At 46.0% G+C, this 24,850-nt stretch overlaps 1 protein-coding gene across 1 annotated transcript in view; it reads left to right on the plus strand.

The window, feature by feature from the left end:
* Window positions 1–24,850, plus strand: part of DNMBP (dynamin binding protein) — a 61,770-nt gene that overhangs the window by 17,319 nt on the left and 19,601 nt on the right. The window contains exons 2-4 of the mRNA XM_054982724.1: window positions 4,001–4,154; window positions 5,944–6,066; window positions 6,467–8,335. Coding sequence (XP_054838699.1) covers window positions 4,010–4,154; window positions 5,944–6,066; window positions 6,467–8,335 — 2,137 coding nt within the window. The 5' untranslated portion in view covers window positions 4,001–4,009. The remainder of the gene's footprint in view (window positions 1–4,000; window positions 4,155–5,943; window positions 6,067–6,466; window positions 8,336–24,850) is intronic.

Raw genomic sequence — 24,850 nt, forward strand, 5'->3', positions numbered from 1 at the left:
TGGCCATGCCCAGACTTGGGTACCGCGCCAGTAAATGAGAAAAATCAAGCCAGCTCAGATGTAACTCAGCTGGTTCTTCCCAACTTCCTGCCCTGCCAGCTTAAAGGAAGTGTCCTGTGTTTACAGTGTTGATTTCTGGATGCTCCTTAATAAGGGCAAATGAAGGGGGACTAGAGATCAGCATCCCCTTGGGCTTTTGGAATTGTTTTGAAGACCTTGCTTCCTCTCGGGGGTTTTTCCATCATGGTCAGCAGGAAGTCCCTGCAGTAAAAGGGAGCATCTAGACAAAGTTGTGCCCAATGTTGGTATGACTCCTCTGGCACCCCTTGTCTACCTTCTCTCTGGAGAAAATATAAACCTTACTTTCTTTTAACTGAAGAAGAAGCTGTAAGGTAGCTGCAGGTGGAGTCTCTTCCCATCAGTCACTGTAAAGGAGGGGAAGTGGAGCTTCTAAATGGTGCAGGGCAGTTTGCTTCCCTGCAGAATCCCCTCCTCTTTAAGCTCTGTCAGGGGCTTTTCCCCTTTACTTGTCAGGCGGCAGTGTAGTACTACATTGAGGCTCAGTAGGAAATGGGAAAGTGATGGGAAAGGGGGTGGTTCTGGGCTGCAGAGGGAGTCCTGGAGAAATTGCTGTCACTGCTGCACTTTTCCCCAGGTGCAGAAGGGAAAACTAAGGAAGAAAGGTGATAGTGGTGGCAGCAGTACAGGAGAATGGGGTGGTGGTGGATGCCATTCCTTCCAGTCCCAGGCTGCTTGCTGCTGCTGCTGCTTGGATTACTATTGTTTATCTGCTCCTCTTTCCTGCTACTAAACTTGTAATGACATGTTATTGGCATTGATGCTAGAGTGTAGAAGATTTCCGCAGATTTTCTCTCTCTTGTTGTCAGATGTAGCACCACTAAAGACTTTATATGTTTATACCAACTCATAGAAGTATGTTGTTTAACTCATAGTGTACCATAGGCTTTTCAAGGTGAACAGGGTCATAGTTGCTCTAGATCAGATCTAAATTCGGTCATAGTTGCTCTAGATCAGAAACCTCCAGCTAGTTGTTTTTTTCAGATCCATATGTGAAAGTTAGCTCCCCTGTTCCATTGCCTCTTGGCTGTGGCCCATCTATTAGCATTTCTCCTTGCCTGCAGCTCCTAAAGATACAGGAGCTTTCTCAGAGTCTGGATCTGGCAACTCTTCCCCCCCCCGCCCCGCATTAGCTCCCTGTCCCTGAGCCTCCAGATATTTCTGGCCTGTGCATTTCCTTTCTGCCGATAGTACACACAGCATCCCTTCTTCCCCTATCTCTTGATCTTATGTTGGCCTCTTAGGGCCCTTCTTTTCACCCCATTGTGCCTGTTCTGTTCCATTTCTGTAAAACATCCTGGCTCTGCGCCGGCCTCTCTGCCTGCCTTGTTGTGCAAGTGTTCTCTGTCTGTGGTATGCTTTTTTCTAGAATGTGTAAGTGGTGGGGCTGAGGAATTCTGGCTTCTGTAGAGGCAAACTGCCAGGACTTTGAGTCCTCTCACTTCATATTTCTAAATGTTTCTGCTTAATTCCCAGGTAATGCCCCTTTGTGCCAGTAGCTTTCCCACTTCAGTGGATTTCTAAGTCAGTCTGATGGGGCAGGTGGTGCTGGTTTGATATCCTTCAGAGAAGCCTCGGGGCACATGTACTGCTGCTTGGAGTGCTAGCATGGTTCTGGGAATGCTTGTCAACAGTATAAAAGCTGGGGATTGCCAAGGCAGCTTTTCTAAGGGATACAACCTCCACAGTGTGGCCAGGAGGCCACTGGTGCCTGATAACAAAGCAAGGCCATCAGCAAAATCTGTTGCCATGGCTAGGTTCTCTCCATCTTTTTTACTCACACGCCCATCCTGTTTTATTGTGGGTCTTTACCATTTTCTCAGTACAAATGCAACTGTTCCTCCTTAAATCTGTACAGTCAGTATCCTGGCCTGGTAAGTAGATACCATTTGTTCTCAGGCAGAGTGGCGTCATCGTTGTCACCTTGGGGATGGGGGAGGGGACACATGGCCCTTTTCCTTTGTTTGGGAGAAGACAAGGGCTTTGCTTCTCTGGGTGCCTAGTACTATAGAATCCCTGGCACTGGAATCCAGGACTTTTAAAAAAAAATTCAATGAAGGTGCCACGTGGAACTAAGTGTAGAGCTTCCCCTTTGTGAAGGTAGTAAATCCAAAAGGGTGGCCAACTGACCATAAAAAAGCACCCCACTTAGCTACTCCCATGCCTTGAACAACAGTTTGATCTTCAATAATTAATGGGTAAAGTTTTTTTGGTCTGCAGCTCAAAGTTGCAGAGAAACAGGTAGGAGTGGTGGCTGATAAACACTAAGGCCAGGTGAGTCTGTTCATTTCTCCAAGTTTTATGGGAGTGTCCTTTGCCTTCCTGTGTTTTTCATAGACTGTCTCAGTCTCTGCACATAGCTTGATGGTCCCTGGCAGCCAAGAGCCCAAGTTCCGTGCATCAGGAAAGTGCTGGACTTCCGCTCCACCTTGCTGTTCCTTCCTGACAGGAATTCCTCCCTACCCTGACTACTTTTTTCAATTTGGCTCACAACAGCCTTCTTCTCGAGTTTGGGGAAATGGGCAAGAATAGCTCCTGCACTGGACACCTCTTCAAAACACATTCCTGGAAGTCTAGTGATTTGGAAATGTGTCTAGTAGTGACTACAGTGTTCTTTGTCACAGGTAGCATAGAGGTAGCTGAATTATTTTAACATCTGCTGGAGTGCTTTTCAAAATTTAGCAAGCTGTGTTCCCCATTTTGATTTTAAAAAATTCAAGGACACCCAACCCCATTCCACTTTCCTTCCCTTTCAGAGTGCATGGTGAGCTCTGCATGCACCATGGTGGCCTCTGTCTTCTTGTCCAATGTCTGATTGACTTGCATATTGTGATGTTAATTCAAGGATGAGGGTTGTTCAGTGCTTCCATTTTCATGCCAATTTTTCTTTATCATTCTATATATTCTAGCTAGTTCTCTGTACATACTTTTTTAAAAAGTTGATAATACTATGAATTTCTGCATCTAACATACAGTCTCAACTGATCATGCTTTCAGAACAGGACACATACCTTCCTTTCACAGTGTTTCCTAACCTTATCAAAGTAGTTGAATTTTGCAGGTCCAAACTCACACTGGACTGGGGGAAAGCGTAGTGTCGCAATTTCTCTCCCAGCAGTAGGGCTTCTCTTTGGTGGAGACTGAACAGCTTTCCCAGTTGGAGAATGACTGTCATTACCAAGGAGAAGAAGGAGGTGTTATCAATGCAGGCTGAGATTGTAGGGACAGGATACCAAGTGTATCTTATGTCAGGGTTGCTATGGAGAAGCTCTGTGAGATGGGTATTTGTACCAGGTAATCAGAACCCATACATACACTAGAGCCAGTTTGTGTTTCCAAGTTATGGAGCCTGCCATGCAAGGAGGTAAGCCAAAGGTGAAGCTGGAGAATTCCTGAAGAGCAGCCAAAGTCAAGATTTGTGAAGGCAGAATAAAGCAAGGAGTGGAGAAAAACTGAAAACATAAAATTAAAAAAGAGGTGGGAGGCCATGAGAGAGTGGGCTGGGCAGGCAACAGTAGCCAAAATGGGCTGCTGTTTAGGCAAAGCCCCTCATCTTGCCTGGAAGATGAAGGGCCCTGAGTCACCAACAGCCAACAACAGAAAGAAGGAAGACTAACCACAGAAATCTGTGGAGGCCAGCAAAGCTCATGGCAGTTCAATATGAGCTACCTGCACAAGGACATAAGGAGTTATCAGTGCAAAAAAGCATCTGGAGATGCAGAGTGGTTGTACAGGTCCAGTGGCATGAGGCTACAACATGCAGTTGTGGTCCTGCATCCCACTGAAGCGTGGCTGCCAAAAGCTTAATTGATGTTCTGGAGTTGCTGTTCAGGGTTTCTGTATCTCTTTTTCTAAATGTCTCTTGCAATCTGATGAGCAGCAGATGTTCCCTAGGCATTTACTCTGTATCCTTTCCTTGCAGATCCACACAATGGAGATGGGCTCCGTGGTACGGGCTGTGTTTGATTTCTGTCCCAGTGTCTCTGAGGAGCTGCCACTGTTTGTGGGGGATGTCACAGAAGTGTTGGCGGTCATAGATGAGTTCTGGCTTCTTGGGAAGAAGGAAGGGGTCACAGGTAGGACCTTGAAGGGTTTAGAGATCATTCAGTCCTATTCAACCATGAAGGGAAATGTGGGGAGAACCCAGAGCTAAGTAGAAGAAAAGAAGGGAGAGAAAGTTTCATTCTGACTTCAAATGCAGAATCAGTGGTGCTCAGGGTGAAAACCTCCAGAACCGGAAGGAGGAAGGGGAAAGAGTGCAAGACAGCCATCTATTCAGAGCACTACCAACTGGTGTAAAAAAGATGATTATCTCACTGTATTTCATGGATCATGCTGTGGGATGAGCAAAATAATCCCATGAGGGTAGAGCTGCAGCTACCATCCAAGGCTGCAGGCTAGTATCCTAAGTGCAGAGTTGGGTCTCCTCTCTGTCTCCTTTTCATTCTTGCCTTAGAATTCCCTTACAGTGGCCACACCGGCTCCAGCCCACATCTGCTTTGGCTGGGTCAGTCCTTGCCTTTAGCAGCTGGTACCAGATCATGTCCTTCTGAGAAGAGCAGGAGCCATCCTCAGTTCTGTTTATCATCCTCAGAGGAGGGGGTGTGTGAGAGGAAGGAGTGGTGCCAGTCCCTGCTGTTTGTCCCTTTTTAATCTTTCTAGTCTTCTGAACTTGTCTGCATTATGGCACAATCAAAGTTGCTGAACTTTTATCTGGAATGGGAGAAGGGGTGTAGCATGAGTACTTGCCTTCTCTCCTTTCAAATTTGCCAGGAGAGTCAAACAGGATGAACAACAGTCTCTATTAATTGCTGCAGTAAATACAAAACATTAAAAACCCCTCAACTGGCCAGCAGAGGGAGCCATTTTCCAGTTTGGATTCCTCCCCCCCTCCCCCGCCTTCCTCTTGTGTTAAATTAAACAAGATGCTGTGAGATTCTGATTGGATCTTCCATGTGGTTTTTATCCACTGCTGGAAGGGGCAGAGCAGAAGGATTTGTCTCTTCTGGGTTAGTCTCTTCTGCATTAGAGTGATGCTGATGTCTTTTGGACTGATTCTCAAAGGTGAACTTCTACCAGAATCAAATTGGGTCTGAGCCTTGGAAAAATGAGAGCTCTGTAGACTGGGAGCCTCCAAAGCCCATCCAAGCATTTGTAATCAGTGAAGTCTAGCCCGTCAAGATTTCCCCCTGGGCCACTCCCAATTCCCCAAACTTATGCATCTTCCCATTTTTGATACTGGACCATTGGGAGAACAGAAGTATTATCAAGAGTTTAGGAGCATTTCTGTTTCTTCCTGTTTCTTTGTATATTACACAGCATATAAAAAGAAAACACTTGTATTCACATCGCTACAAATATTAATATGGTATGAACTGTAAGATAACCAGGATATACAACTCTTTGATATTTATCATGAAAAGTTTTCAAGCTTGATCAGCTCTTGTGTAACCAAATTGAGCACAAACACAGAGAGAGTGGTTTTCTAGTTCACTGGTATGTATGGCATTCATTCATTTTTGTGTGAGGAGACAAAGGATAGTTCACTGTTTTAAAAATATGAATAAAGGCTCCAGTTTGGATGACTGGAGAAAGTAGGAATTTGTAGCAAGCATTTTTGGTTGTGCATTGTGTTTATAATTCTCATGCCATGATTTCTGTGAATGTCTGGGAGAATCAGGGGGAGAGGGAGAGGGGGAGGGAGAGGGAGAGGGAGAGAGAGAGGGAGAGACCAGGAACAAAATGAAGAACAGGGTGCTCATGTGTCCTAGGGAAGAGTGAAGTGCAGTGCGTGAGGAGGTATGAAACATCTCTGAGGATGGAGCCATTTCTATCTGCTGTCCATTTTCTTTCCTTATATTCCAGGCCAATTTCCCAGCAGTTTTGTGGAGCCTGTGGATGTCCCTGCTTTGAAGCAAGGAGAGAAGTTGTTTGTTTGTACCAGTAACTTCACATCACAGGAGCCTGGCAGCCTGACTTTGCAGAGAGGTACCATTGACTCCTTGCCCCTGTTCTCTGCCTGGATCTCATTTAGAGTTCTCTGACGGCCCGTCAAGGAGGACTCACCAATTTGTCTAGTTCGCCTGCATTCTCCCCAAGGGATTCTGTTGCTGACAACTGCAAGCTCTGATTGACTTGCTATGGCTGGATCTAAGCTTTGGGGTCCTTTAACTGTAGGCAGGTGTCAAGGATGCAGTCTTGCCATGCCTTGCCCCTCATCACTGAGTCACTACATTTTGGCAGGTGCCATCCAGGGAGTGCTGTGCTCCGCTTTGGTGCTTCCTGCTTCTCATAGCCTTGGAACTCAGAGTATTGTTTGTGCGAATGGTGATCATAATTCTGATAGGAACTATGCAAAGATCTGACCTTGTCTTTCTTGTCCCTGCAGGAGACCTAGTGGTCCTGGATAGTTCTGTGGCCTCTCCTTGGCTTCAAGGCCGAAACTATTGGGGAACCAGAGGTTTCTTCCCATCATCATGTGTGCGGGAACTCTGCCTCTCAGCCTACGGTCCTCGATCTCCTTATGGTACCACCCTGGAAATTCCACCCTATGCTTTGGGTCAGGCTCGAGCAGTGATGGGCCTTTCGGCCCAGTTGGAGGAGGAGCTGGACTTTCGGGAAGGGGATGTGATTACAATTGTTGGGATCCCTGAGCCTGGGTGGCTTGAAGGGGAGCTGAGAGGTCAACGAGGCATTTTTCCTGAGGGATTTGTAGAGCTTTTGGGCCCCCTGAAACCCACGAGCAATGCAGAGGAGCCTGCGTCATCTGAAATTGACAGGATTAATGGCGTCAAAGGCATGCATCCCCAGGCAGAGGAGAAGTCGTGGAGTAATCGTGAGGAGTTGCCAGGGCCCTATGGGGTTGCCCTCTATCAGTTCCAAGCCCTGGAAGCCGCTGAACTGGACTTTGAGGTGGGAGACCGGATTCGGATACTAGGGGTCTTGGAAGATGGCTGGCTGGAGGGGGAGCTTCGGGGAAGGTGTGGCATATTCCCCCATAGGTTTGTGAGGTTAGAAGAAGGTATCCCACTGTCTAGGGAGAAATGGGAATCTGAATGTGCTTCACAGGGAGTGGGCTCTGTGGCAGACAGCGCCCACACCACAGGTTCACCTGCCATGTGGGAAGAGCCTGAATGGAGTCCGGTCTGCCCTGAAGAGAAGCCTGGCCACATTACCCTGAGTCTTGAAGACCCTTTGGACTCTGAGCTCAAGCAGAGTGAACTCCAAAATCATCAGAATGAAGGCTGCCTGGAATCCCTTTCCTCAGACGTATCAGCCCCTCTCTCGTTAGACACGGCCAAAGCTGTCAATGGAGTTTCTTGCATATCTCCATCTTCACACCAACCAAAGAGCCAACCCTGCTGTCAGGTGAGCAGCCCAGAATCGAGTCAGAGCCCCAGGACATCTTGGGGGCACTCAGAGGTCCACAGCCTTTCTGAGTGGGATGGAGATAATTCCCATGTGTCCCACAAGAACATCCTTTCTGAGGACCTAGGCAATTGCATGGACATTCAGAGACGGAAGCCCAAATCCCGTTCTTCTAGCTTTAGTGGGGCTCATGAAGGTCTGGACACTTGGCCTGTCTGGCGCGGCACCCGAGCTGAGCGGCCCCAAGGGGTGCTGCATGGGGAGAGCTGTGGGGACCTTGACTCCAAACTGACAGAGCAGCTGGCGCAGTTTGAGCAAAGCCTGGCCAGCCCTGCTAGTCATGCCAGCTGTGGAACCCCCCAGCGAGGTAATGTCTCTCGGCACTTTTCCATCCTGGACTTCAGCTCTGAGAAGGACATTGTGCGTGGCTCAGTGGAACACATTGCACAGAGAAGAAAGGTGCTGCGGCCACCCCCTCCCCGGCCCAGCACCCCAGCCCCAGCCCCACTTCACTCTCCTGCTGGGCACAGTCCCAAAACTTCACCTCCCTGTCAAGCTCTGCCCATCTCTGTGCGGCCTTCCAGGCCAGCACCCCTTCCGCCTCCAAGCAGTCAAAGACGGAGTTCAGCTCCTGCAAAGCCACAGCTGGGGAGCAAAGAAAAGCAAGGCAGCACAGATGAGTCTGGAGGTGCACCTCAGTATCCTTTCCTGCTGATCCGCATCCAGGAACTGGAGCGAGAGCTGGATGTTTATGGGAAGACCCAAGCAGAGCTCAGAGCAATGTTGGAACAACCACAGGATGAGATGGGTCAGGCTGAAACCTTGGAAAATCTAGACTTCTGTGCCTGCAAAATGTCAAGTCTGCAGCTGGAGCTGCAAGAGCTGAGAGGTGAGTACACATTATAATGGTCTATAATGGCTGTTTACGAGATGGAGAACATGAGGTCTGCCCAGGCCTGCCCTTTGGCATAGGATGGGGAGGTGAGAGGGAACTTGGAAAGGGCGTTGTGCTACATCCCGGCCAGTCTGTCAGAGCAACATGGTATGTGGCGTTTTACCTCCTTATTGGCTGTGAGGGAAGTGATTACCCACAGCTGTTACCGAGATCCGTTTTGTCCTTTGGAAGCGACGTCTCTGCTGGGGTCTTCAGCATGAGCAGGGGGGCTTTTCTGTGCCAAAGGCCATGTTTTCTTCTTGACTGGAGCTCTGGCAAAGTGGGTCCAATTCCAGGCCCACTGAGCAAGTTGTTGGGAGAACTGAGCCAAGGCACAGGTTTCTCTGCTCGCTTTTCTTTTGTAAAATTGTTGTCCAGTAATCAAAGGGTAACCTGTGCAGTGATACTGTGTAAGGAGCTTGCTGCGAGTGTGAGAAGTTTTCCTAACTGAACTTTGGCTTTTGGACGTGTTGTTTATCTTACTGATAACTTTGGCTGAATCCCTCTGGCCCCGTGCTGTGTTACCAAATGTCTGTGTTGCCTTCCAGTCACCAGATTCCTCTTTCCTGATGCGTTCCAGGACTTTCCCAGTGTGGGACTTTGTAGCCTTTTCAGTCACACAGGGTCAGTGACTGACACAAACAACAGGCTTTGGAGAGGAGTAGGCAAATTATGTAGCATTTCTGATCTTCCATCTCTAGCATCTAGTCTAGGACTGTAACTCAATGAACGAGGCATGGAAAAATGTATTAATTCAACAAAGGAATCAAAGCCACAAGAGCTTTGAGGCTGTCCAGCCCTCTTTCTGGGGGAATGTTTGCTGCTAAATGTAACTACATCAACAAGAAGTTCAAATAGGCAGTCCTGCTGAATTTAAGGCAGCAGTGCCTTCTTAAAGGTTTTCATCATGTAGCTACATTTTGCAACAGATATTCAATGGAATGAGGGTAAGGTAGCCTGAAAGGGGTTTAATTATTTATTTAGATATTTACACCTCACTTTTTTCCATAATGGGGACTCAAGTTGGCTTAAAGTGTTATTCTCCTGTCCTCCATTTTATCTTCACAACAACCCTGTGACGTAGGTGAGGCTGAGCGACTACCCCAAGTTCACCCAGTAAGTTTCCACTGTGGCAGAATGGGGATTTGAACCTCTCATGCTGGGACTTCAATCACTCAACTGGAGTAATCAGGGTTTTTTTCTTTTCATGCTCTCTATAGTTGCTGTTTGTTTTCTAGTGGTGGTGTTTTCTATATGGTATTGTTTTTAAGTGGAGTTTCTAATTTTACATTGCGGGGGAGGATTGAATACTGATGAAAAAATGAGAGGAAAAAAAACCAATGCTCAAAAGTATAGGGGTCACAGGTTGGCACCTTGGAGGAATGGCCTATAACTGTGTATAGTCACCAATGAAAAATTCATCTGGGGCTCACTTTTCTTGTTTTCAGGCCCGTCTCTGTAAGTTTTCTCTATACGTTTTTTTCCCAAGCCTATCTCTGTAAACCTTCTCTCAGACTTCTTCACAAGCCACTAAACTTTGCAGCAGAGATTAGGGCGGTAATTGCTTTAATGCAGATTTCTAGAAGTTTGGAGTATATTTCCAGGATTTTACAGCTAGGGTTGTGAGCATGAGAAATGGTAGTTAGCCCAAATTTTGAGTTCATAATTTAGCTGAGATTTGAACCCCATTTAGGTCCAGTGCTCTGGCCTTCATGGGTTATCTTGGATGTAATATGCACTTCTTCTGGGGTTGCCCTCAGCCATCTGCTATGCCTGTATACGGACTCCCAATATTTGTTTAAACAGCCTGCTCCTGCACTATTTTAATGATTTTTTAAAAATTATTATTGATTTTATGTTTTTGTGATTTTAATGTATTTTTTAATGTTGTTAGCCGCCCCGAGCCCATCTGTGGAGAGGGTGGGGCATAAATCGAATAGAATCAATCAATCAATTAATTAAAGTGTAATATAATATCTCATTAGGCAAAGCGGGAGGGTGCGGGGATGTGTCCAAAAGGCACAAGTAATCTCTGTGTGGAGTCAGTACTTTAAAAATGGTTGTGTGCGCCTGTGTGTGGATTCATGAGTAACTATGATGCCCCAGGATGACTCTCTCCAGTGTTACGCAGACAACCAGAGCAGAAGCAGCCCCAAGTCTCGTCATGCGATTTCCCCAGCGCCCTGCCTGCTCCCCCTTTTCGGTTGCCCCAGAGGAGTGCCCTTGGGGTGTGGCTACAAATCCCGTTGCTGCAGCTTCCTTGTAGGGAGGCACCCTGGAGAGAGGTCACTGGCTGCTGCTTTCAGCACAAAGCAGAGTAGCCGGTTTGGGCAGGGAGCTTGTCCAATCTGCAGCTCTAGACTGTGGGATTCTGGTTACTCATTACCTGCCAGCAGGTGGGAGAGGCTGGGCTTGCTGCCGATTGGGTATGAAGGTTACACTGTTTCTCTGCAAGCAGTTAGCCAGCAGTCTCCCAGGATATGGTGTGGAGAGAGGGGGGCTGCAAAAGAATTGACCCCGAGGGGAAGGGGGCAGAGGGATGTAAAAAGAAACATGTGCACTTCTGCCAGGAGCAAGACGGACTCTCCAAGGCTGCAAACCCACCTCCGGTTTCCAAGCTGGGAATACGAGGACTACTGCTTTCTCAAGCGAGAAGATGCCCAAGGAGTTAGGCAGCAAAATGATCGCGACTGGGACGGCAAATGCAGAACCAGGGAGCTGTATGGACAGAGGCCATTGGACAGAGCCTTCGGCCGCTCCAAAAAAGGGGAGACCTGGTACAGAGATCACAACATGATCAGAGTCTGCAGGCATTGTGGGAAGGAAGGCAGACAGTCTGTAGACTCGAGGAGGATGTGTAGGAACAACCTGCACATGGAATGTGAAAAGGCAGGCAGTTCCTGTCTGGAGGAAGCGAGCTTTCATATGGACTGTGCAAATTCCATCAGAGAGAGCAACAGGAAGCCCCACTGCTGGTATGGCTGGTCTCTGGATGCTGACTCTGAGACCACTAGGAATGGGGATGATTGGGATACAAACCACTGGAGAAAAGGTGGTGACGACAACATCTCTAGGAAGGGGAATGATTGGTACCCAGATGGCCATAGTTTGTATGTGGACAGTAAGGAGGAAGATGACGGGTATGTGGGCTGCAGCAGAATGGACTGGAAATATTGTCAGAAGGAGGATGTCCAGTATATGGCGCACAGAGATTTCCCTCTGAATTGTAAAAGGTCTGATAGAAATTTCTCTATTTTCCAAGAAGACCAGGTGTCCTGGTCCTTGGGACGTGGGAGCAGCTGCCGGAGGTTGGAGCCTTGGTGTGAAATGCCCAGGCTATGGGATGTCGCAGATAATGAATCTGGGGAGATAGAAGCTGTGGCTTTCCCATCCAAGGCACTGAGCATGGAGGACTCTAGGAGTGGATGCCCAAGGACCCGCACGGGGCGGTCAGACTGGAGCCTGGAGTGGGAGGATGAAGCTGGGCGGGCAGGTGGCACAGAAGTATGGCAGCGGAACAGCTGTTACCGGCGCACGGCTCCCAGTGCCCTGAGGCACCACAGAAAAGAACAGCAAGGTAAGTGATGGAAGAACTAAGAAACCATCTGACGAAGATTCTCTGTGTGCCTGAATTTCCACACCCTTCCCAGTGAACCAGCCCCAACACAAATGTTGGTGCTTAGCACAGCATTACAAAATAAATATTTGTTATGTCATTCATCAGTGGATTAATTTAAGGTTGATCAAGTGTTGCTGTCTGTGAACTCTAATTGACTATCATTGGATTTTCCTCCATGGGTGGGACTTCTTTGTGAAGTCATTTTCCCTAGCTGGTACAAATCAACCCCTCAGTAGGAAAAATATCAAGAATGTGCTGTCGACTGTTGTGATATTTCTCTGCCAATGGCTGTCTGCACTAGCAAACCTGGTTACCTCTACACTTCTTGGAAAACCAGCCTTTGCACTTTGCTTATTCTGCAGCTTAATATCTTGCAATACTTCCTCATAAGCACATTTTTTCAGAGTGTGCAGTTCCAAGAAACTGTTGAGTCAGTGATGGTGGAGTGGGATCTCTTCTTGCCTTCCTCTTACCTTGGCCTTGCTTTTTGCTGTGGAATGGCTGTTGCTGCCCTCGTCCTGGGAGGAAGCTTGGCTTGCCCACTTCATTGGTTTTCTTTTTTGCACTGACGCTTGAAGAAAAATTGAAGAAGGGAGAATGTTGTAAGCCACTTTGGATCTCCGTTGTGGAGATAAGTGGGGTATAAATGAAGTAAATAAATAAATAAATAATAGTGTGTGAGTTCTAATAGCCTCTCAAGGCATTTTAATTTGGTCCGTTTGTATGACTTCTAAAGAGATGAAAGAGTGTTAACTTGCACAAGGAGGTGCTTTCCTTTGCAGTGAAGTTAGAAGCACCTTAGGAGAAGTCACCTCAGGTCAAATAAGGTTAATGGCTGTTTTTTGGTTGTTGATCAGCAACAGGAACCTGTTCAGTCTTGCTCTTTAGCCATTACATTAGTGTTGGGATTGTGTGTGTGGCCTTAAATCCAAGCATACATGGCCCTTTGTAGTGCAACATAAGTAAAAGACAGGGCCTTGTCCTATTGGCTGGTATGACTATGGCCCTCCCCAGTAAACTCCTTTCTGGCCAATAGAAGGTAATTCTTTCCCCTCTTTACTGTGGTATGGCTTGGACATCAAAGGCTGGAGAAGTGGACTACTATCAGTTGACTGACGGTATTTTTATTGTGCCTTTCAACCAATGAAATTGGCTCCTTGAAGTGGCTTTCAACAATTTACAATTAATACAAATATCATTTGAGACTGAAGAATGCCTGGCTGCTGCCTCTTTTCCCTCTGGGCTTGCTGATGACAAAAGGGAGCATCAAACTGGAACCAAGCGTGATGAAGGGGGTGGGGCTCTTTCACTATCTCTTTGTGTTGCCCGAAAGGAAGGGAAACTTGCTTAGGGAAGTGTTGCTGTTTGGGACCTCCTCACTTTTATGCACAAAGTTGGGTTGCTGGGAGAGAGCAGAATCAGCTGCGAGTGGCTCTTTTTTTTTTATTAGAGTACTTGGGGAACAGGACCATTTGTGAGAAGATGGGAGAAGGGTAGGTGAGAGCAGTTCCCTCCCTTTGTATACCAGGGGCTTTTGTGTTTCGGATTAGGTAAACTAGGAGCAACATTTTTTAATGAGTTGTGTTGGGGCTACCCCAATCAAATTATTATTTCTCTTAATCAGACAGAAGCTGCGGGAACGAATTTCCTAACCACCACAGGGCCCTAATTTGCATCAGACAATTTGCATTATGTGGGAAGAGTGGGCTTTAATTCCCCTCCCTGCTGTTTCCCAAACTGAAATGGCCCCAGGGGTGTTGTTTGCCCTCTTCGGGAGCTGCTATGAGCAGTAGTCTGTGGCGTGGGGGGTGGTATCTGCTGGTTTAAAGCTACTCTTGACTGTAATCTTTCTAGCTGACCTTAAGCAAGCCATTCTTTCTTTCAGCAATCATCCATCTGCAATATGAGTATACAGCCTACCTTACAGGACTGTTGTAAGGATTAGTGTGATAGAAGATGTGAAGTATTCTGAACACTGGAAGTCCTGTGTAAAATTCTGAATATGATTATTAGTGTTCCGTTTGCATATATTAATTGTATTTGTGGAGCGTTTTTTGTGTTGCTGTGAAAGGTTGGAGTGCTTCTGTGGTGGCGGATGGGTGGGAATGGTATGTGTTTGGGGAGTGGAATTGATAGGGATGGTCATTTGGGTGCCACAGTTTTGAGCAGATGCCACAGGAAAGGTATTGCAGGAGAATTACAGTACACCATTGCAAGGGAAAAGAGGGTAGGTAATTGAGGGCTGGAGTAAGTTGTGGAGTTCACAGTAATCTGTTGGGATTCTTCCTTTCTATGCACGCTGGCCAGCAATCGCATAACTTCAAATGTGTATACCTGAGAGTACTATTGTGAGACAGAATAAGGGTTCTGCTGGTGCACTGCTCATGAGAGTGGATGGAATTGATCTTGGATGTTGGAGTCGTCCCCCCCCCCGATTGGTGGTCCAGAGAGATTTCAACATTCATGCTTCCCTTGATCCGATTACAACTTTGAGGCCTCATGATAAACATTTGACTGTTTGTTGGAATTCCTGTGGTTGGTGGTTCATTTGAAGCTCTGGCTGACCTCAAGAATAGACCTGTGCTGTTAACATGATCTCTCCCAAAGTCCCTTTCCACTTGATAGAGGTGGATCGGCTCTGTGTTTTTTCTAGATGGCAGAGTTGCTCTCAAGAGCAAAAGGGCCTTTGACACTTTTGCTCTTGAGAGATCGTGGAAGACCATTTGTTGGTCTGCTGTGACCACCTTGAAAGGAGTTTTGTGTATAACTTGGGATGGTACCAGTTCCAGATACATTTTGGCTTCTGCTGGCTTTGTCTCTGTGGATACTTTACAGCTTGTGCATCATGGACAGAGTCCCTAGAAGGGCGAGACTACCCAGTTGTATGTTCCTTCCTAACGACCAGAGGTTGTCCTAAATGCTTCATTAAGGGAAATATTAAGATCACTGTTTGAAAAGCCTTCACTGGGTTTCTCTGATTTGGATAACTACTGGCCAGTCTAAAATATGCCTTTTCAAATCCAAAAAGGTCCATGAATGTGGCTTGAACTCATGGCTTTTGGTTTTTGTAGACGCACAGGGTTCTGTCTTGTCTCCAGTGCTTTTTAATACCTAGATGAGACTGCTGGGAGGGGTTGTCTGGTGATCTGGAATGTGGTGCCATCAGTACTATGTAGATATCTTTCCTTGTTAAATTACAGGAAGGCTGTGGACAAACTGGCTACCTGAGATCAGTGAATGAGATCAAACAAACTGAAGCTTAATCTAGCTAAGGTGGAAGTGCTCTTGATCAGTGGAGTCTCTGATCTAGGATTAGGTTAAGTTTTGGATAGAGGTGCACTCCTCCATAAAAGCAGTTTTCATGTGCCCTCTACTCAACACTGTTCTTGCATGCTAAGTGAGGAATGCTTTTTCACAGGTGTAAAGACTGCTATTGCTCTGTTTAGACAGATGAGCCAGGGACAGTCTTTTTATAGGGAAGGCAGCACTGGCCATGGTCACTCATGTCTTGGTCACTCATGTCTTGGTCACATCTAGATTAGATGACTGTAACATGCTGTACATAGGCCAAAAGCTTGGAAAGTATTCCTGGCACAGAATGCAGTGCCAGATTCTTGACTAGGACCTCTTCTTCTGATCATAAAATCTCCGTATTGTAGCATCTCCATTGTTGTCTTGGTTTCTGACCCCAATTCAAAGTGCTGGTTTTAAAACCCTATCTTGTTTAGGGCTGACTCCACCAATGTGAATGTTCCTGTGCGCTCGGATTATCAGGGGAGGCCCTTTTCTGTGTCCCATTCTTATCTGAAGTACAGTCGATGTGCATGCAGGATCTTTTCAGCTGTGGTGCCCAGGTCCTAGGACTTTTCACCTTCGGAGACCCTTCCTGCCCATTTTCAGGCATCAGGTCCACGAGTGGCCATTTTTATGGGCCTTTGACCTAGTTCAATAAAATTAACATATTTTGCTGTACTTTATTAATGAGCTCGTGCTGTTTGATTTGATGCTGCTGTTTTATGGTTTTGTGGTTAATTTGTTTTAATTTTGTGTTTGTTGATTTTTATTATTGTTAGCTACCCATAATAGGATGGAAAGGCAGGTTAGATATATTTTTAATAATGGCAATAGAGCGACATCTGGACTCCAGGCACAGAGTCTGATCTGTCGCCAGAGATCTTCAGCACTGCCAAACTGGTGGAGCAAGGTTGGATGAGTCTGCTGACGAACTTCCACTGCACACTGTTCCTGAAGTGCTGTCCTGCCCAGAACCCTAAATTAGAAGAGGAAAAGCAGTATTATGATTAGAGCTTTGTATGTTTATTCCCATATCACGTTGCGGGGGGTGGGTCTGAAAAAGAATGTCTTCTCTATGACCATCTAGTAAGTCTGTGCTGAGAGTTGAATTGGGGACTGGTGTTTTGCCCCCTTTATATGACCCATAATGGCACGTTGCTATAAGGCTCTGAAATGGTCTGTATTATGCTGCCCCCTGCTTCTTGTTTTGAAGCAGTGTATTGTTAGCCGGTATGGGGGTCAGGGATCCCGGTCCTCTGGGGACAAGGGAAGTATGGCGGTGGGACACGGGCTAAGACTAGAAAGACACGGAGATATGGTAGGGCTCAGTGTCCTTCCAACCTCTGTCCCATCGTGAGAAATGCTGGATGTAGAGTTAGGAAATTTAGCCCCCCTTCGACACTGATGTTGTGCAATGCCAGGTCCATAAACAACAAAACCAGAATGCTGCATGACTATTTTGCAGCGAATGGTATGGATCTGGTGTGCATGAATGAGACCTGGGTAAGGGAGGGTGAAACAGTCACCTTGAAAGAACTGACCTCTGGGTTTTCAGTCCTCCGTCGGTCCCGAATGGGAGGTCCGGGTGTGTGTGTGCGGCTATTCTTGTTTGAGAGTCTTTCTCCTTTAGACTGCTCCCTGTCCTGGAGATCTCTGGCATTGATTGTGTGGGCCTAGTGTGGGGTGCCAAGGAGAGTTTGGCTATCTGTGTGGTGCACCGACCACCTAGCACACTAGCAGATACTCTGTTGCGCCTGTTGGAGGCGGTAGCGCGGTGGGCTTTGGAGTACCTGACAGGTGGCGTTGGGAGACTTCAATGTCCATGCCAATGATGCTGCAGACCTGGTGTCCTCCATGGCCACACTGGGACTCTCCCAGATTGTTTTGATCCCCACACATAAAGCAGGACACTCACTAGATTTGATTTTTGGGATGGGGATAGATGTGGATCGGGAAGCAGTTGAACATGTGCCATAGTCAGACCACTCGGTTCTGAAGGCTCGGCTGGATATCCCGCCCCCACCTCTGCAAGAGCGGTGAGCTTATTTATGCTCACCTGTGGAGACTCATGGATCCAACTGGTTTCCAGAATGCTCTGTGGGATCCAATACTCCCTGGCGGTTCGTTGAATGAGCTGGTGGAAGACTGGCAAGTCCATCTCTCCGAAGCCATCGACTAAATCGACCCCCATCGCCCTCTCCGCCCCTGCACCAGACTGGCTCCCTGGTATACAGAGGAGCCATGATGGATGAAGTGGGAGCTAAGACGGCTCAAGCAAGTGTGGCGACGATCTTGCGACGAAGAAGCAAGAACATCTTATAGGACGTTTATGAAAGCCTATGAGATGGTGGTGAAAGCTGCAAAGAAGGATTTCTGTGCAGCTTCCATTGCGTCAGCTAGCTCATGTCCAGCAAAATTGTTTAATGTGGTTCGGCATTTGGTCCCTGTTGGGGGGAGACCGTCAAATTTTGAATTCGGATATTAGCTGTGAGGCTTTTGGGAGCTTTTTTGCTAACAAAATCTTGTCTCTCCGCTGTGACTTGCCAGCCACAATTGACACAGTACGTGAACTAGAGGCCCCTTGGCCCGTCTACTGGGTCGATATTAGATCATTTCAACCCACTCTCCAGAGATGATATTGACAGAACCCTGCAAGCGGTGAGACCTACCGCGTGCTCCTTGGACCTGCGCCCATCATGGCTGGTGAAGGCCAGCGTAGATGGGCTACGGACCGCCTTGGAGGCTATTGTCAACATGTCCTTGAGCTCTGGGGTTTTTCCTGGAGCATTGAAGGAAGCTTTGGTTAGGCCTCTTTTGAAGAAACCATCTTTGGACCCCACCGACCCGGTCAATTACCGCCCAGTTTCAAACCTCCCATTTCTGGGTAAGGTGATTGAGCGAGCGGTGGTGGAGCAGCTTCAAGGTTTCGCGAACAATTCCTCATCCCTAGATCCCTTCCATTCCGGTTTCCACCCAGGACACAGGACGGAGACGTTGCTGGTCACCCTCACTCACGATCTCTGCAGGCACCTGGATCATGGTGGATCAGCGTTGCTGATATTATTGGATTTGTCAGCAGCGTTCAACACGGTCAGTTACGATCTACTGACCCACCATCTTGCCAGTGTGGGGATACGAGGGACTGCCTTACAGTGGCTCGTCTCTTTTCTCCATAGTCGGGGACAGAGGGTGGCACTTGGGGAGAAATTGTCATCCTGCCACCCATTGGTGTGCGGTGTCCCTCAGGGGGCAATACTCTCCCCATTACTGTTTAATGTTTATATGTGCCCCCTTGCCCAGTTGGTGTGGAGTTTCGGACTTGGGTGTCATCAATATGCTGATGACACCCAATTATATCTGATGATGGACTCTGATGATGGGCCCGACTCAGCCCTGGATGTCTTGGAGCGTGCCTTCGGAGCTGTGACTGGGTGGTTGAATCAGAGTTGGTTGGAACTAAATCCCACAAAGACGGAGGTCCTGCATGTGGGTCGGGGGTCCATGGGCATGGGACTCCGGCTCCCCGCTCTTGACGGAGCACCGCTTACACTGGTTTCGAGAGTTAGGAGCCTGGGGGTGATCCTGGATGCCTCCCTGACCATGGAGGCACAGGTCGCGGTGGTTGCCTGGTCCTCATTTTTCTATCTAAGACAAGCCCGGCAGCTTGTCCCCTACCTGTCAACCCGTGACCTAGCGGCAGTGATCCAAGCAACGGTCACCTCTAGATTAGACTACTGCAGCTCGCTGTATGCAGGGCTTCCCCTGGGCCGGATCTAAAGGCTACAGCTGGTTCAAAATGCAGCTGCGTGAGTGATTGCAAGAGTCCCAACTGGGGAACATATAACACCTATATTACGCCAGCTGCATTGGTTACCAGTTGAGCACCAGGTCCGGTTCAAAGTTTTGGTGTTGACCTATAAAGCCCTAAGCAGACTGGGACCAGCATATCTGTAGGACCACCTCTCCTATATGTACCCCAGAGGACACTTCATTCTGCAAATAAACAACTTTTGGTGGTCCCTGGCCCAAGGGAGGCTTGCCTGGCCTTGACCAGAGCTAGGACCTTTTCAGTCCTGGCACCAGCCTGGTGGAACTCTGTCTGATGAAACCAGAGCCTGGCAGGATTTATTATCTTTCCGCCGAGCCTGTAAGACAGAGATGTTCCACCAGGCATATGGCGGAGGCTAGGCTGGGCCCCCATAGGCCATACTGAAAAGATCTGTCCCCCACCCTATACACATATGGGCCATGCCTGAAATGCAGTATTTTACTATCGCCATCTTGATGAGAAATTTTATTTATACAATTGTTTAATTTTACTGTAATGTTTTATCTGTTTTAAATTGTATTTTATGTAAACCGGAATGTTGTACTCCGCCCTGAGCCCGCCTGGCGGGGTGGGTGGACCAGAAATCTAATTAAGCATTTAGATTAATTAATTGGTGTTTCAGAATGGTTTTCACTGCCAGCAAAGGCTTTCACTTTAGATTTCTTCTATTTGTCTTGTATTATAGGAATGCTGTGACAGAACAGTTAGCACATGGGGGTGGCTGTGAGATAAAAAGGGGATCCTGTATTCCAGAACAGAAATAAAATTTATTTATAAAGTACATGTGTAATTGTTTCAGAGTATTGATAAGCATATTGGTTTCAGAATAGGTTCATAAGTTCAGTTTGTTCAAGTTAGGTATAGATCCTTAAATGTTTGTTTACAGACCCTATCACAAAGACTAGTTTTTCTTGATACGCTTGAGAAGACAATGCAATCCGTGGAATAAAAATAAAGGACTTTTCCTATAAGGTCAGAGCATTTGCGGACGATATAATGTTAATTGTGGAAGATCCAATGGAGAATATGCCAAAAGTAATAGAGAAGATTAAGGAGTTTGGAGATTTGGCAGGATTTTATGTAAACAAAAAGAAGTCAAAGATATTAAGTAAAAATATGACTAAACAAAAACAACAACTATTAATGGAAATAACAGACTGCGAAGTAACAAGTAAGGTGAAATATCTGGGAATTGAACTGACTGCAAAGAATATAGATTTATTTAAAAACAATTATGAGAAACTGTGGACTCAGATAGAGCAAGACTTGATTAAATGGAACAGACTGAACTTGTCATGGTTGGGAAGAATTGCAGTAATTAAGATGAATGTGTTGCCAAGAGTGATGTTTCTGTTACAGACAATACCAATTATCCGAGACTCTAAGCAGTTTGAAAAATGGCAGAGGAAAATATCAGATTTTGTTTGGGCAGGCAAAAAGCCTCGAGTGAAAATGAAAGTGTTACAAGATGCAAAAGAAAGAGGCGGAATGCAACTGCCCAACCTAAGACTTTATTATGACGCAATTTGTTTAGTGTGGTTGAAAGATTGGATGATGCTGAAAAACCGGAAATTACTGGCCTTAGAAGGATATAAAAAAATATTCGGATGGCATGCATATTTATGGTATGATAAAGTAAAAGCAGACTCTATGTTCTTACATCATTATATTCGGAGAAGCCTATTCACAACTTGGAAAAAGTACAGAAATTACCTACAAGATGGAATCCCCTCATGGGTGGTTCCATATGAAGTAATAGATCCGAGAACTGTCGATAATGAACAACAGTGTTTAACATACAAGGAGATAACCCGAATGGAATTTTCTAAACCCAAAATAAAGACGCAGGACGAGTTGTCTCCAAGTTACGATTGGTTTCAGTACAGACAGATCAGAGATCTTTATAATTCGGACTGTGTGAAGGGAGGGATAAGAATGGAGAATTCGGAATTAGAACAGGCACTTTTACAAGAGGATAAAAAGGAAATCTCTAAGGTATACAAAGTGCTACTGAAATGGTATACTGAAGATGAAACAGTTAAAGTGCAAATGGTGAAGTGGGCTATAAACTTTAATAAAGAAATAACAATGGAGGCGTGGGAATACTTGTGGAAGAATACAGTGAAGATCACGACATGCACCAATATTAAAGAGAATGTCTACAAAATGATTTATCGTTGGTATATGACACCAAAGAAAATTGCGCTAGGGAATTTGAACACGTCTAATAAATGCTGGAAATGTAAAAAGCATGAGGGATCTTTGTATCATATGTGGTGGACTTGTGAGGTAGCTAGGCAGTACTGGGGGGAAATAATAAGAGTAATAAGCGAGATTTTACAATTTCAAATTAATAAGAACCCAGAACTCCTGCTACTGAACTTGGGAATGGAGGATATTCCAGCACAATATAGGACATTGCTATTTTACATGACAGCAGCAGCTAGACTTTTGTACGCGCAAAAGTGGAAAGTGCAAGAAGTGCCAACTATTGAGGACTGGATATATAAATTGCTGTACATGGCGGAAATGGACAAAATGACAAGGAAACTGAGAGACCTTGATCCAGGACAGTTCAACACGGATTGGGAGAAACTGAAACAATATTTAGTGAAGAAATGGGAGGTGGGAGGAGAACTGTGGCAGTTTGAAAATTACTGAAATACAATAAAAGTAGAGGGAGGTGACTTTACCGGGGGGTGGAGAGGTAAATGAGAATTTCTAAGCAACTACTTTATTAGACTATTATATATAGCATTAAGTATTATAGGTGTTATTACAAGAATTATAATGATAGAAATTAACTAATTATAAGGATAGAAACTAATTAATTTCATTTCTGGCAATAATTGTATAATGGAGATAACTTTATAATTGCAATGAAGGAATTTAAGTAAGGTGGGAAAATATATATTAATGTATTAAATTGATTGAATTGGTTTGGAGGTATATATGGGTCAAATTGGTTGACTATTTTTGGTGGATAGTTGCATAATGAAAGAATAATATCATTATATAATTAAAACAGTATGAAGATAAGATATGTAGAAAAAGTAACATATAGAGTATAAGTTAAATTGGTTGACTTATATTGAATGTACTGTTTATAGAAGTATCTAAAATTATGCCAAATGAGGGATAAATTGTTTGTCCCATATTGAAGATGAGATTATAAGATAGAGTATAGAGTACCAAAATTAGCTAAATGATTATTATCAAAAGAAAATATGCCAAGAATGTATTATTTAGTTATGTATTATTTAGTTGTTAAAGTAAGTAGGAAGACAGAAGGAGCACTGTGTTATATAGATAAGCTTAGAAGAAAGTGAAAGTCTGCGTTTGACAGATAGAATAAATTTAAAATGAGTAAGGGAAAAGGGACAAGGGGTTGGAAAACTGTTGGAAGTCAACAAAAGGGGGGGAAAGGGAGGGGGTTAGAATTGGAAAAATTAAAGGAAACTGATTGTAATGTACAATTTAATGACATCTAATCCAATAAAAAAATTTATAAAAAACAACAACAAAGACTAGTTTTTCACACAGCTTCCGCTTAAGCTAGAAATAATAAACAGATTCAGTCCCAAAGAAGTATTTCTCTCAGTTCTTCACTAACAGAATAAAACAGTCCCATAGACATAGATTCACTCAGACATTTCCTTGCAGGCTCAATGCACTTGGCAGACTCTCTGAACTTATACTGACAGACTGAACTCAACTGACTTCACCTCAGAAATCTGTCTACAAACTGCAGTTCACTCCATCCCCTTGAGTACAGCTACTGGCCAATCATAGCACGCTTCACTCACCCATTCAGCCCACTCACTTTTGCTTTAGATGCTTGCATTTTAACCATAGTAACAAATATTCAAAACCCTCACATTAACCAGCAGAAACAAAAAACAAGCTATTTATTTGGCAAAACGTTCTAGGGTTATCTGTCGTGATCTTTCTTCAAGGAGCTTAGGGTCATGTAAGTGGTTTTCCTTCTCCATTTCATCCTCACAATAATCTACTGAGGTAGACTTAGGGTTGCCAGGTCCCCTGACACTAGGCTTTCTAGTTGCCTGCCAGTGGCGGGCAGTCTTCTGGGGGTTTGCCTCATTGCCCACCGATTGTTGATGATCAGCAGGAGGTGGAAAGCTCCACACACACACACACACACCCCGGAGATTGCCCACCACTGGGAGGCAACCCAGGAAAGTGAGCACCAGGTGCACTCCTGGTGGAGTGTAACAACATCACTTCCTGAAGTGATATTGTTGCACCAGCCAAAGGTGTGCTCCTGAGCTCCACTGAGGCCAATTTTGACCCCAAACGGGCCAGAATTAGCCTTGCGCAAAGTGTGAGAGCATGCCTGTGGCCAGCATGATGACATCAGTTCTCAGAAGTGATGTGCCTTTCCAGGAGCGCTCATGCACTTTGTGTGTGCGAGAGGAGATCAAAACAGCTAAGTCCTGGGTCTCTCCCCTCCTGCTGAGGGGGTATAGGGACCTGGGAACTCTACCAGGGACTCACCTTTGGAAATTCCTCTCTTGTGCACACTCCTGGCATGGTGATACCATTTCTAGGAGTGATGTCATCCTGCAGGCTGCAGGAGTGCTCTTGCACTTTGCAGCCCAGCATGAAGTGCAGGAGCACTCCTGCAACCTGCGCAATGACATCAGCCCACGCCAGGAGTGACTCAGAGCAGTGAACAAAGTCAGTGTTATTATCCCCACCTGGGGAGCTGGGGCTGAGACGAGTGGCTTATCCAAGGTCACCTGGTGAGTTCATGGCAGTAGCGCGAGTTGACTAGCAGAGTGCTGATTCGTAGCTGAGCCACGTAACCACTGCAGTACACCAGATCACTTGCAAGTGCCATTGCAGAAAATGACTGGCTGGTGGAAAGACTCCTCAGAGGACAGGAAGCGGGGACACTGCAAACGGAGCAAGGAAGGGAACTAACTGAAAGTTGCATATTGTGACATCTACAGTTCCTGATCAGGGCCGTTTCCAGATTGCTTACCTTCACACGGGACGTCGCGCCTCGTTGCGGGGAAAATGCGAAATATCGCGTTTCCTCGTGCGAGGAAATGCGATATTTCGCATTTTCCCCGCAACGAGGCGCGACATCCCGCGTGGAGGTAAGCAATCTGGAAACGGCCCCGGTGAATGACCATCTTTGCCCTGAGAAGATTCTGTTTGAGCAAGATGAAAAATATGGACTGTTTGGATGTTGCAGTCTGTAACATGAAGCTGACCTGGGCGTCTTTGCTCCAGACAGGGCCTGGTATCAATGAGTGGTATTAGTATTCTGGCAAGCTAGATAATGCCTCAGAAAACAAGAAATTCAGCAACAAGCTAGTCAGTGCTGTGCCAATGAGCGAGCTGCAGAACCAGCCCTGGAGGACTAAGCCCTAAGCTGATCTGTCTTTTCTTTCCATTCCACCATTCAGGTCTAACAATGGTAAAGTTCACCGAAAGCCAAAGCTGTGGTTTGTTTTCCAGAATCTCAGATTGCAGATCTTATTTACATTTTATGCAGCAGACAAGTTTGCTACTTGTGTCTCCTAGTGAACACTGTAATATTTGAAAGGAAAACCTATGGCTGTAAACACAGAGGGTGGATACCCACTAGGGAGTGATAATTGTGTCTGATGCATGTTTAGACACTGGCCACCCCTTCAAGTAGTCTGTGTACCCTGGGAGATGTGTAGCAAACACACAGAAAATGTATCTGCTCTGTAAA

Source organism: Eublepharis macularius, chromosome 6 (genome assembly GCF_028583425.1).
Source record: "Eublepharis macularius isolate TG4126 chromosome 6, MPM_Emac_v1.0, whole genome shotgun sequence".
Lineage (NCBI taxonomy): Eukaryota > Metazoa > Chordata > Lepidosauria > Squamata > Eublepharidae > Eublepharis > Eublepharis macularius.